The sequence below is a fragment of the Mchenga conophoros genome, linkage group LG14 (assembly GCF_057382185.1).
Source record: "Mchenga conophoros isolate Kocher_MC1m ecotype Shallow Benthic linkage group LG14, M_conophoros_male_GT1.1, whole genome shotgun sequence".
Classification (NCBI taxonomy): Eukaryota; Metazoa; Chordata; class Actinopteri; order Cichliformes; family Cichlidae; genus Mchenga; species Mchenga conophoros.
This window is the reverse complement of record NC_140539.1, coordinates 34,960,809-34,975,249: the sequence shown is the minus strand read 5'-3', so window position 1 is coordinate 34,975,249 and position 14,441 is coordinate 34,960,809. Positions and strand designations below refer to the sequence as shown.

Here is a 14,441-nt window from a genome sequence, read left to right as displayed (position 1 = left end):
CAGTAATTTAGCAAGGCAATCTGAGAAACTTGGAATTATAACTAATCATTGCAATGAATGAGAAAGAAAAAAGAAAATGATTGAGGACATTTATCAAATGTATCTATTTGGCAAATTCAAACGCTGATCCTGAATCAGTTCAAGCCTGCTGTATTACTAAGGCATGGATATTATTGAAGGCTCTACCTGCATGGGCACAGGAAGTCAAGCTAAAGTCAAGTACAGCAGAGGTTTATGTTAAACATTCAACTTCAACAACAAAACCACAGACATGTGTAAGCAGTGTATGACCAGATAAATAACAGAAAAGAAATGTCATGTGGACGGATGCTTTGCTGTGAGTGGTTGTTGTGTTGTTAGCACTATCTGACAGAACACTTACACAACAATCTGAGGCAGGAGAAAAGCCTCAAAAACATTCCTACAAACCATTCCCTTTTGGTGGGTACCTGCAGAAATCTTTCAAAGGCTCGGATGTTTTTGGATATTATTTTTACTAACTAATCAGCAGCAAATGGGCTTGTTGAAACATTCAACAAGCCCATTGGTCCATAACGGACCCATTTAGCAGATGCAGAGCATTATCAGAAAGTAAAGCAGGCAGATTAGAGCACCAGCAGATTTAGCCAGTCTCAAAAACAAGATTTTGATTAAATTATGATGCCACTTTGCTGAAAACTGCAACCATTTTCTTTTATTGCAAAAGCTAGATGGAAAAACAAAACAAAGGGGAACTGAATAAAAAACATAAAACCACTAATGCTGTTAAAAATATATTTTTAATATATGATAGGAATACAGTGACTTGCAAAAGTATTCGGCCCCCTTGAACTTTTCCACATTTTGTCACATTACAGCCACGAACATGAATCAATTTTATTGGAATTCCAGGTGAAAGACCAACACAAAGCGGTGCACACGAGAGAAGTGGAACGAAAATCATACATGATTCCAAACATTTTTCACAAATAAATAACTGAAAAGTGCAAGCCACTGTATTCGATGCAATAAAAGTTTGTAATAAGAATTTGACCATCCCAACTGATAAATGAAATTGACCTGGACATCCCATTTGGAATAAGCCTATTATATGATATTGCATATGATCTTTACATACACCACAGAGACAACCATAGCACAGAAACAATTACAGCGCTCATGGCAGACTTTCACTTCCAGGGTAACTCTGCAGGGGCCAACACAAATATTAACCTAATCTAAAATGTCTCAAGAAAAATCATTGTGACATGCATATTATTCATCACAGATGATTTTCTAAAGTCATTATAAATCCAAGATTGTGCCCTGGCGCCAAGGGGAGAAAAAAAAGATGATTAATGGATCTGATTTAAGGCAAAAATCTCCATTTACAAGCCAGACAGGCCACATGTCTAAATGTCCGGAGTTGGATTCTTCACCATGACTTTAACATGACTGGTAGACTTACATTAAAAAGCACTTCTGATAATGTGTTATGGAACGTGCCAACTGTAACATTTTGAATTTTAATAATAAACGATTATTTGGTCACGTGTAACAAAATGCCAGAGGCATATATTGCTGAGAAAGAGGAACAGCTTTTGCACTATTGAGAAACAGATTATGTTTCAGAACCCAGCATCCTTTTAACTGCTCTTTCAAACTCACTCATATCTAGAAAGAAGGAACAGCAGTGCATAGCAACTTACAGTTGTTAACTTGTGGTAGTTTAAAAGTAATTTTTAGTTAAGGTCTACAAAATCACCAGGTACAAATTTTTTGCCCAACAGTTCTAACATGTAAACAACACTTTACAGTCCAGGCTGCGGTTTGTTTTCTGATCAACATGCAGCCTAAAAAAAAAAAGCAAAGTCCTCTCACGCTTCAGTTCATTTGAGGAGTCCTCATAACCTGGAGGTGAATACCTGTTCGTTAGACTGACTGCTCCTCACACCTCTCTGCTGTGCACTGCTTCCTCCTGACATTTGCTCTCCAAACCATGCTACACCTCAGAGAAACCAACACTAAAGTCTCTCCATCAAAAATAACTTTCAGGGAAGATTAGCTGACATTTTTGCGGGATGTAATATTTTATCACAGGGTTAAAGCACCCAGAGGCACTCTGACACATATTGGTTTAAAATAAACAAAAAAAGACCCAAATCAGGGTCTGCTATATTTAGCATTACCACATAAAACTAGTTTTTATGTGTATTGTCTCTTTGTCTTTAAAAGTAGAAAAAAGATCGACAAATAAAACTTATAAAGATCTATTCTATTGAAATAACACTGATTACATTAACACTTGTATTCACATTAGGCACTACAAGTCGGTTCTGTGGAGTTACATTGTATACAAATATGACTTTAAGACACGGTCAGTTAGCATCAACCAAATAACAAGAACAACACTGGAGATACTTCGGTTTCTTGACTGGACTAAATGACTTTGTCTCTAAGCTTAAAGGAAACAGCCCATAATAAATCAACGTGATAAGGAAAAAAACATTATCTTATTACCTTTAAGAAAAAATAAAGAAATCATCATAAATGAAAGAAAGAAACAAATTACATGCCAGAAGGCTAAACAATAACAGCCAAACTTTGTTGGTGTATTTTTTTTCTTATTTAAAGTGGGTGTGCAGCACATGGGGTAATTATAGGGTAAATAGCTCTAAAATAAGAAAACCCCTGGTGTCCTGTCAAAGAGGTACAGGAAACCTGGTCACTCATTTCTCCTGGCTGCCAGTTTTACTTCTGAGAAAGGCTATTGGTATAGTTTTTATTTTTTGACAGTGGTCCTTTGATTTTTGTAAAAATGTAAAAATACATTCTAGAGTGTCACAGTGAAGAAAAAACAACTTAAAATCCCTGATCATCTTGCTCATGTTCAGTTTATTTAACTTTATGCGTGAAAAATGTGCAAAAATGAGGAAAACTAAAACAACTTTGTCCCCACAAGTGATAGTTGGTCCCCACAAGTACAGTGGAATGCCAGTTTTTGGTCCTCAAAGCTGTTTAAACACACACACACACACACACACACACGGGACTGTCTATTATGGTTGGTGTGATTGTTGACCAAGTGTAAAATGTTGGAACCTGAATATAATGTTTGTTGCTGCTGTTCACAAACAGCTTATTCAGCAGTACCAAAGCGTTAGACAAACTAAACTGTTATTTATTTTTTTATTTTTTAATGCTGTCAGGTCTGGGACCATGAAAGTGTCTGCCAAGTTTTCCCGAACAAGAACTGCTTACATGGCTTGAAAAACTGCAAACATTATCATAAGCTTCCTTGGATTTAGTACCAGTGCAGGGTGTTATTTTGTTGCACGTAGGCTAAGAAAATAAAGTTTTACTCGCCATTTGGGCGTATGCTCTAGAGGCCAACTGATGAACCCTTCACAGGTCTGCTTTTTTTTACCCTTGTGGTTTGCAACTTACAGAAACCAAACTTTACAATTTTATACGCTAATGCAACAGTACCTTTAAATAAAATGCACACAAAAACACTAATTCATGTATTTTGTACATGTTCCAAAATCTCTTGCTCTAAAGCTTTATCCAATTCATATCAACATGTACACCAAGTTACAATTATGAACTGAATTGAAAGGAAACCAGAACACCTGAAGAAAACCCCAAAAGTAAAAAGACCTTCTTGCTGTTAGGAAAGAGTGTAACTCCGTGCCACTGACATACAAGACTGATAGAGAATCTATGGTCTATTGAATGAAATTTATTAAATTATTTTTTTTATTTTTGTTTAACAGAATATAAATTTCAAAACATATGGGTATAGTTAATATTGAGAAATGGTGCAAATAAGTAAGTTTTATTGTACCTTTATGATCCTTGAAAAGGTACACACTATTACCTTGAAGTTCACTAATTAAAAACTGATAAATCTCAAGTGCACAAAGAGGAAACACACTGCGTTTGACCAGATCTGACCTCTGACTCATTATCTTCACAACTTATATGATCTCCATTTCTACTATTCTCACTGGTGAGTCACCATCCTACTCAGGGATTAGTTAGCACAATGCAAGGTACACTGACCTGCAATTAAAGTGCAGAGGAGCTTTGATCTTATATAACAAGTATTCCATACATCTTCAGTAATTTTCAGTTGAAGGAATTAAGTGCTTGCACATGAAAAATGAAAATTTAAAATAATGTTGATCTCAATCAAGCAGGCATTGAAAAACGATTTTTCGAATGTTCATTGTTTTGTTTACTATTCGTTTATCTTGTTAATCAGGCTGCTGCTGCTGACTTAAAAAAACAACTTTAATGTTTGCAGTTGTTAAAATACAAGCTCATAATTATCCAATGGGATAATTAGATACATTAACAAACTGTTCAGGAGCAGATACGGGTGAGTAGGAAAGTGAGTGTGTGACAGCGAGTGAATCATTATCCCATCACCCCAGCTGGTGAGGATGTGACACTTTGCTTGATATCGCTGGAATGAAAAAATCTCTCTTCCAAGTCAAGAACAGAGCTACTCTCAGGGTTCAAAAGGACTGAACCACAACAAAATATAAGGTTCATTTGAGTGCAGGGTGTGCTTGTGTCACACTCCTGCTGAACGAATCCCGCTCTGCTCTGATGGACGAGCACAGAAAACAAATGCTGGCAAAGAAGGAAAGTGTACTCCGTAAAATGCTTTGAAAACTGAATTTGTTTAAGTGTTGCACAAAATGCCTACAGCGAAAATATTATCAGTATTGTGCACGTTGTTTCCTTGTCACGATTATTGAATATATTGCTTCCATCAAAGCAAATTATTAAGATGTGCCAAATCAATGTAAAGTTCAAGATTTGAAGGATGTTAATTCTAATAATTATAAGCATAATTATAAAAAGTTATATAAAGCATGTCTGGGAAAGGTTCTGGGAAACATATAGTAAGCATATACTATACAGCCAGAGACTGCTTTACTTGGTTGTAAAGGCAGAACAAATTTCTTGACTCCTCAGGTCCAGTCCATGGGACTACATACTATATTCTAAAGATTTTAAAGATTTCTATTCAGTTGCAGACATCACTGTTATACCTGAACTTACACTCACCAGCCCCTTTGTTATGTACCTCTCTTCAACGGCTCTTAACTCTCTGCAAATGTCTAAGGAGCCAATCACAGGATAGCAACTCAGTTCATTTAGGCATGTAGACATGGTCAGTGCAAGTATGTAAAACGGAACATCAGAATGGTAAGAAAGGTAAGCATAACATCCTTGTTGTTGACAGACAGGCTGGTCTGATTATTTCAGAAGCTCCTGATCTGTTGGCATTTTCCTGCACAACCATGTGCAGAGTTTATAGTGAATGAGGTAAAGGAATTATCCAGACAGTGGCAGTTCTCTGGGTGAAAATGCTTTGAGATGATAGGAAGGCAACAGCAACTCAAATAACCATTTATTACAACCACGGTATGTCTCTGAACACACAACATGTTGAACCCTCAAGCAGATGGGCTTGAACGGTCTCTGGTCTGATGGGTCTCGAGCTATTCTGCAACATTAAGAGGATAGCCTCAGAATTGAGTATGAACAACATGAATGCATGGCTCCATCCTGTCTATTATTAGCGGTTCATCCTGTTGATGGTCTACTGGTGTGGGGGGTATTTTCTTGGCACTTTAGGCCCCTTGGTACCATGTGAGCATCGTTTAAATGGTGAAACCTAACTATCCCTTTGTGACCACAGTGTACCAATCTGATCACTGCTTCTAGCAAACTAGCGGACCATGTCACAAAGCTCGAATCACCTCCTACTGGTTTCTTCTGCATGAGCTCCATGTACTTAGATGACCTCTACAGATCTCCATTCAACAGAGCTTTGGGGAATCTGCCTCATGGATATAAAACTGACAAATCTGCAGCTGTGAGTCTATATCATTGAAATTATTCTTAACTGTTATATATTCAACGGTTTTAAAAGCTACTGAAAATTTAAAATGTTTTATGTCATGATGAGAATTATGAATGTCATTATTGAAGCCCAACTTTGCACATACAGTATACCGTTTCCTAATGTAGTGGAGTATTATATTTACTTTGTTGTTTCCTGAACTATACTTGTGCCAGTTTCTCTAAGTTACCATTATGGGGAAAATAAAAATTACATATTAGCTGACTGACTTACTATATCATTTATTTGTTTTATTATTACTTATTTTTTTAGTCTTTGCTCTCCTCTCTTGACTTCCCTCTCATTCCAGATTTTGTAGAGCTTAACCATCTTCCCTCAGTCTGGTTCTGCCAGACTGGGTTGTGCTGCATAATATTTTAAGGTCTTTACCTTGGCACCATAATGAAATGGTTAGCAATGTCATTTTATACCATGGGTTTGTACCTCTTGGTCCGCTGTGTAGAGTTTGCATGTTCTCACGTGTCTGAAAACATATTAGGTTGATTCTAAATTAGCTGTTGGTGTGAACAGCTGTCAGCGTCTTTGTATTACACATGTTCAGGCTGTACCCTGCTCGTCGCCCAGCTAGGACTGACTCCAACATCCTGCAATTCTAGTTAGGTAAAAAAAAATGGATGGAATTCGACTAAAAAGCTTATTATGGCTAAAAACTTTGCATTCTCTGACAATTTGCACATTATGCCCGATGCAAATCACAGCTAGCATTAATTTGGAACTAAAGATTACAGTTTATATCTGACACCAACTCTCCTTAGCATTTGTTTTGTCTCCAACAACTTCTATTGAAATATGGTTGGGCTGAAACAACAGATGTTATTTTCTTCAACAGCCTATTTTTACTGCAGTAAAAACCAACAAACACTCATAATGTGCTCTTGGTTCATCTCTACCACATCTTTCACATTTCACATAGTCATTATGTTTCTTTCCTGTTAATGGCACTGAATTGTGCATCTTCAGCGAGTAAAACTAGAATGCATTAAGCATCATTGTCAGCAAGAAGGAAAAAAAACATTTCTACTGTCTCCCTGTCTCTCTCTCTCTCTCTTTCTTTTTTTTTTTAAATGAATGTGATATATTTTTTTATCCTGTTGTTTACGACCACAAAGGAATTGCATTTTTCTAAGCATGTAAGAGCTGTTGATTTGAAGTGCTGATTCTGAATCTTAATGAGTGGGACATAATGAGCCAGCAGCATGAGTTGTCTCAGCTGATGGTTTATTCAGCGTCTGCTGAACTGATGGGAAGGCTTTTGAGCTGATAGTGTTATTTTTCTCCATGCATACTTGCATTGCTAAGATCATTTTCATTTTTCAATTGTCCCACCAAACACAAAACACTGCATGTTACTGTCTGCAGAGTGGATGCAAGATTTATTGAGATATTTCATAAAAATCACTTTTAACACCCTGGTACTAGGATGCAAGGTAAAAAATTCAACATCTACTCCAATATTCTAATAATTAGGAAAAAAACACTTATGTATTCAAAGAGGAACACTGAAGCAAATTCTTTGAATAAGGCTCAGTTATACACTATTAACAATAAACTAGGCACAAAATTGTAATGTCTCAAGCAAGTAATCATCTGTGAGGTGAGTGAAGAAATTATTATGATAAAAGATGGTCTGCAGTGCATTTTCCCTCTGAATGTGCTCCACACATTTGATGAGGTGTTTGATTTCTGCGTCTGGGCATTCGTCTTGACTTGAAATGTGGGTTTATTAGTGCAGGAGTAACAAACCGTAAACCACAACCAGTTTTACTTGAGGGGTTGAAAAAAAAAAAAAAGAAACACACTGTTTCAAGCCAACCGCTCTTCTTTACAAGCCAAGGTCACTGCATCGGCCAAATGTGGCTGGCAGTACATTTGCCGTCCTGCACTCATACCTCTAAAGACTTGTGTCCTCACGGTGTAAACCATAAGCTCATTCCCCTGAGAAAAAGCCTGGGTCAAGCTGATGATTACATCAGGGGGGCAGGCTTGCCAAGTGTTACTATCAGTGCCAAATGCTCTGCTCTTTCTCTCACACATACCAGATTTGTCTACATGCCCATTCAGGCTCTGTCCTCCATTCTATTGTGTGTCTGTGTGTGTTAAACACTCTAGCTCACTCAAAGCAAAACTATTTTACTCAGACATTTTTTACTACTGTTCTCAGATTCTGAAACCCCTTTATGCTGTGAGTCGGTCACAGTACAACTCAACGGAGATCAGTATATATAATATATATATATATTTGCAGCCCTGCGACAGACTGGCGACCTGTCCAGGGTGTACCCCGCCTCTCGCCGTATGACAGCTGGGATAGGCTCCAGCGCCCCCCGCGACCCTGAAAAGGATAAGCGGAAGCGAATGGATGGATGGATGGATATATATTTGCACTGCCCTTCAAAAAAGGATTGAAAAAATCTGGAAATGGAGTTAAATTCAGAAGACTGTATTTCACTGCAGAATCCATTAGTGCACAGAAGACACGTCACACTTTAGCTGCTCCAGGATGTCGTCACTTTAACACAAATATTCTTTTTCGGGAACATAAAATCTAAAATATATTCACAGAGTTGATTGCGTAAGAACAAAAATAATTAAAACTCTGCACAGCTTCATTAAAGATGTAGAATATATATGAGCTCTATTTTGCTTTCATAGTACAGTTAATTAGTGTAATTAGGTTAATTTGGCATTGGTGTTTTGTTATTTTTTAATTCTTTAATACTAAAATTAAAATGTACCTTTTCAGTTGGTCATCATTTGCGCCGTAATGATGCAGTAACCAATCATGTAATGTAATGTGAGAGATCTAGAGGAAACCAGACAAACTCGACCACACTTTTTAACCCTCCTGTTATGTTGGTTTCCAGGAACACCAATTATGTTCCTGGGTCAATTTGACCCGTGCATGTTTACTCATCCAAAAGTGTGAGAAACCCTGGCATTGATTATTTTACAATTTTCTTGTATAATTTTGATTTTTTTCATTTCCTTTAGTGATGCAGATGACATGTGACATCTCTTCTGTTCTGGGTCAATCTGACCCGCAACATAACAGGAGGCTGAGAACAGTAGACTGAGGACAGCATTCCTGGACCAACATGCAGCTTTTTTTTTGTAAACAGATTTAAAAATCCTGCTCCTTGGTTTTCAGTTAAAACAAAGATGTAGAAGAATGATGCTGCATTTATATTTCAGCTCAGACATATAGCATCTGTCTCATCATCACATCCAGTTCATTTCATGACTCAGAAGTGGTAACAAAACAGATGTGTGACAGAGAATAAAGGTAAAAAAGAATCAAGATTTACCTGCCAGAAGATGGTATCGATTGTGCTGCCCAGAAAGCCTTCTCTTGTTTCAGATGAGAGGAGCTTGGGACCAAGAATCGTCATGAACTCCTCAAAATCAACCTGCCCGTCCCCTGATGGTGAAAGAGAGGACAGATTGTTGATCAATGACGAAGCACTCATGGCATTTGTCATCTAACAAACATCTAAAAATTTTCCCAATAATAAAATCCATCATCGTTAGTTGTTTTCTATCCTATAATGTGATTTATTTTTCTTCTGTGAGCTGCAGATGCACAAAGGAAAGCAGTTATTAGTAAGCAGGAACCTGTGGAGCTGAAAAATCAAGTGCAGTTCCTCTAATGGCCACTTGTGGCAGATATAGTAGAATAGAATAGAATAGAATAGAATAATCCTTTAATTGTCCCACAAGGGGAAATTTGGGTGTAACAGCAGCAAGAAGACACATATACAAACTAACAGTACACAAGACACAGAACAGAAACATAAATAATTTTTACATATTTACATCAAGGACAAATACACATATTTACAGCCTGGTAGAAAAAATAAATTTTGATCTATGCAGCAACTTCCTTTTCATTAAAAAGCATGTGGAGGGTGCAGTTTTTACAGTTTAAATACAAAGTTAATTTATGCATTATTAAGAATGTGGCCAGTTTGACTGGCCTCTTGGAAAAAAGTGAATGTATAGACAGTCTTGAGGCCTCTGGGGATTCAAAAGGTTTCTACAATGTGTGGGAGAAAGTGTTGTTCCACCATAAACAGAATTCTGGATGCTGCGCTGTCTTCGCCCTATATTATTTGAGCCAGCATGCTTCAAATAACACAGTTCAATATGACATTTACTATTGAGATGAGACATAAGAAAAAAAACTGAGTTCTGACTAGATCTATAATGCAGACTGTGGAGCAGATCAAAGTTTGCAGCTACTTCATCACTCAAAACATGGAGTCCTGCCGTGAACATCAATTCCAGCAGCACTGATCTCAGATGCCTGCTGATAGTTGTTACAGCTACTGCCAGAACAAAGCATCAAAACTTTGAAGACGGGAACAATTCAAACAAACAGATCAGAGTTTTATATTGATCCAGCTGAATGCCCTTAAATGTATAGCCTTTTTTGTCTTATATAATGAAACCCCCAGCAGGGTTTCATTATCTTCCCTCTGTAGCGTTTGCCCGGTTTCATAGTTTCAGTGTTTAAATGACCCAAACCTACACTGACAATAGTTGCTGCACATTATAGGTTATGGGAATTGTGAAAAATGAGATGAGTTGGAAACAAAATCACCAAAGCCCATAGAGAATTGCAGTCTCCGGATTTCAAATAAATTTGCTCACAGACACACTCTGAATTCAGTCCTATTGAACAAAGGCATGACATAAAACCTAAATAAAGAGAAAGTTGATTTTGAACAACAAAACACGTTGAATTCTTTGTCATCTTTGGTCTTTCAAAACCTAGTTTGTCTTTCTTTTCTTTTTTGTGTCCTGTGTTTCTCTGTCACTGTTGTAAACTAATTGCTCTTCTCTCTTCTTCCCACCTGCTCCTGCTTTATGTGCAGATGAGTATCGGGCCTTGTCAGTGGAAAGTTACTGATGCAGGACACCTCTATCTGCCCCTACCACTCCCTTCAATAGCGACACCCACTCTGGAGGATGCTTGGCACAGTAACATGTCATTGACTTCTGCCCATACATATTCAGCAGGGCAAATGCAGGGCTACAGGCCAGATGAAGCAACATCAGGATTTGAGGATGTCAAGCTTGGAAGATGGATGGATGACAGTAGAGGTGAAGGTGGACTGGGTGAAAGGGTTCAAGGTAAGACAGGATGAAAAACAATCATGCATACATTTAGAACAGACTAGTATACACACATGTTATGGGAAGTTGTTTAAAGCGCCACTATTGTTTTTATACTAGGTAAGACTAAAGCATCTCAGGAAAAAAGACACCACCACCAATACCAAAGATGAATCATAATACTCCATATGCCATATTGTAACATGCACCTCCCACACAAGGTGCACTCTGCACTGCAGAGGCTGCAGCCCCCCTGGAGGTCCAGAGTGGAAATCAAGTGGGCAGAAAAAAATAAATGAATGAACGAATGATCAGCGAGTTAAATACCTGTTTGCGGCAATCCTAGGATATTTTCTGCTCTAGGGAATATGAAGAAGCTCCTCACAAAGCATGGGGGCATGAAGGAAACCGCTTCAGAATGAATAATTCTAAAGTAGCTCTGAAGTAATGACTAAAATAGCACTCCACTCAGCCACCTGCTTTCCCAGGAGTGACAGTCTGCATTTACTGGAACGAATTGATGGGCTTAAAGAATTAAAAGAAAAGTTTTCCTTTATTTTCTTTTTTTAGAAGGTTATTTTCTTTTTAATGCTGTAAATAGTAAAAGAATGTGATAAAAAAGGAAAAAGGAGAATGTAAGCTGGGGAATAACTTGCATTAAATGGTTGTGTCAGCTGTTAATTAGCTGTTGAAGGCATTTGGGGCCATGTGAGATGCCCTGAGATGCCCGTACGATTGTGTCAATTTTATTTGAGGTCCAAGTAGGACAGACACTGTTAAACACACAAACCATAACACCTACAAACATTAAACCTTATGGAATAATCCAAAATCCTCCTCCTACTACTTTTAACTAGTACGCCTAAACTACTGAACATAGGTGGTAACTTTTCTTTTTTGACTGATATCTTTGAGAAATGTGGTTTAAATTAATTTGTCACTGAAATCTTTGCCTCTCTGTGTTTGCTCAATTTGTCTGTCATGCCAAAAATGTAACATTTTTAAAACTTTCCGCTCTCTTTTGACAGCTCCTCAGAAACCCATCAACTAAAAAGTGAGTTAAAGTGACTCTTAAGGATTTGCTGCATGGAAGGCAGATCGTGGACCCAAATGCAGAACTTGGCAGACAGAAAATAAACGCAAAATCCACCTTTAATGCTGATCACTCACAGGTAATCCAATTCACAGAGCAGGGAATCCAAAATGTACAAAAATCATAACACACAGGGCAAGGAAACAAACCGCAAAGAGGGATGACATGACAAAGGACAATAGGAGATAATATATACACAGATCAGGCATAACATTGTGACCACTAAAACAATAACAAAAGATGTCTCTTTATTAACAGGTGGGTTATATTAGGAAGCATATGAATGTTTTGCCCTCAGAGTTCATGTCTTAGAAGCAGGGGGGAAAAAAGGCAAGCAATCTGAGTGAGTCTAAACACAGGCCAAATTGTGAATGTTAGACAAATGGATCAGAGCATCTCCAAAACTGCAGTTTTTGTGGAGTGTTCCCAGTTTGCAGTGGTCAGCATATATCAAAAGTGGCCCAATGAAAGAACAGTGGGGAACCAGAGACAGGGTCATGGGCAACCAAGGCTCTCTGATGCATGTGGGGAGCAAAGGCTGGCCTGTGTGGTCCGATCTAACGGACGAGTTACCGTTGTTCAGATTGTTGAAAAAGTCAATGCTGGTTCTGATAGGAAGGTGTCAGAATACACAATGTATTACAGTTTGGATGAGACTGCATAGCTGCAGGCAGGCTGACCCCTGTCAGCTGCCAAAAGCACCAACAATGGGCATGTGAGGATCAGAACTGGACCATGGAGCAATGGAAAAGATTGCCTTGTCTGAAGAATCGTGTTTTCTTTCACATCATGTGGCTGGTCGGGTACTTACCTGGGGAATACCTGCTACTAAAATGCACTATAAGAGGAAGGCAAGCCAACCGAGGCAGTGTGCTGCTTTGGGGAATGTTCTGCCGGGAAACTTTGGCTTCTGCCATTTATGTTGAATATGAATGTTACTTTGACACTTACCACCTACTTAATCATTGTTGCAGGCGATGTACATCCTTTCATGGGAACGGTATTCCCTAAAGTTGGGGTGGGCAACTCCAGGCCTCAAGGGCCGGTGTCCTGCAGGTTTTAGATGTGTCCTTGATCCAACACAGCTGATTCAAATGGCTAAATTACCTCCTCAACATGTCTTGCAGTTCTCCAGAGGCCTGGTAATGAACTAATCATTTGATTCAGGTGTGTTGAGCCAGGGTGAGATCTAAAACCTGCAGGATGCCCGCCCTCGAGGCCTGGAATTGTCCACCCCTGCCCTAAAGGCTATGGCCTCTTTCAGCAGGATGATGTGCCCTGCCACAAAGGAAAAGTGCTTCAGAAATGGTTTGAGGAGCACAAAAGTGAGTTTCAGGTGTTGACTTGGCCTCAAAAGTTTCCCAGGCTCAATCCAATCATGCATCTGTGGGATGTACTGGACAAACAAGTTTGATCAAGCCCCGCCGCATAACTTACAGGACTCAAAGGATCTATTGCCAGCATCTTGGTGCCAGATACACAACACATCTTCAGGAGTCTAGTGTAGTGTGACCAGCACAATATTAGGGAGGTGGTCACAGTGTTATGCCTGATTTGTGTGCATATGTCAGATAACAAGGGGAGAGGTAAAAGGTGGGAGGAGAGCTAAAACGAATATAGAAAACAAGACAAAGGAAGTAAAACCCAACAACAACCAAATAGAACAGAAAAACAAGACTAACTTGACACAAGGAGACAAAATTGAAGAAACACAATGGCAACACAAAAGGTATCAACAAGAACTAAAAAAGGTACAGACAACAAAAACCTCATAAACACGAAAAAGCCAAAAATAACACGCTTAAAGAAAACTATAAAGAATATAGAGCTTTAATGTCTGAAAACCAAAAGAAAGCATGAACCTGCAGAAATTGAAAACAGTAAAAAAAAATTAAGGGCATTAAAAAATTATCTCCAGTGTGAGAAAGCGGAGCTATGAACAATCTCAGGATTTAGCAATACACACAAAATCCACTGATTTATGTGCATATTACTACAGCGAGCATTAAATCGTTTACCCCAGTGTTGTACATTTTATTCCCTCCACTTCTAAGAAGGTGTTTCTCCCCAGTGGTGCTGTCAGGAAGGCAGCTCCTCTGGGAAACAATGTGTTCAGTTTGCTTCTTGCTACATTGTTGTATCGGTTTATGTAATTCCAAGCCTGTGTGCATGAATACTTCTACAACGTGCATTAACACATGCATTAGTTCAGTTGTTTTAGTAGCACCCAAACTTTTTACTTCCATTACAGAAGATAAACCAGATAAAAACTCGTGTGCAAACTGAATGACAACAAGCCATGTTGATTGT

General features: G+C 38.4%; 1 protein-coding gene across 3 annotated transcripts in view; it reads right to left on the bottom strand.

Moving 5' to 3' along the window:
• Positions 1 to 14,441, bottom strand: part of caln1 (calneuron 1) — a 58,063-nt gene that overhangs the window by 24,018 nt on the left and 19,604 nt on the right. For all 3 annotated transcript variants that reach the window (XM_085244160.1, XM_085244161.1, XM_085244159.1), the window contains one exon: positions 9,229 to 9,341. In XM_085244160.1, coding sequence (XP_085100286.1) covers positions 9,229 to 9,341 — 113 coding nt within the window. The remainder of the gene's footprint in view (positions 1 to 9,228; positions 9,342 to 14,441) is intronic.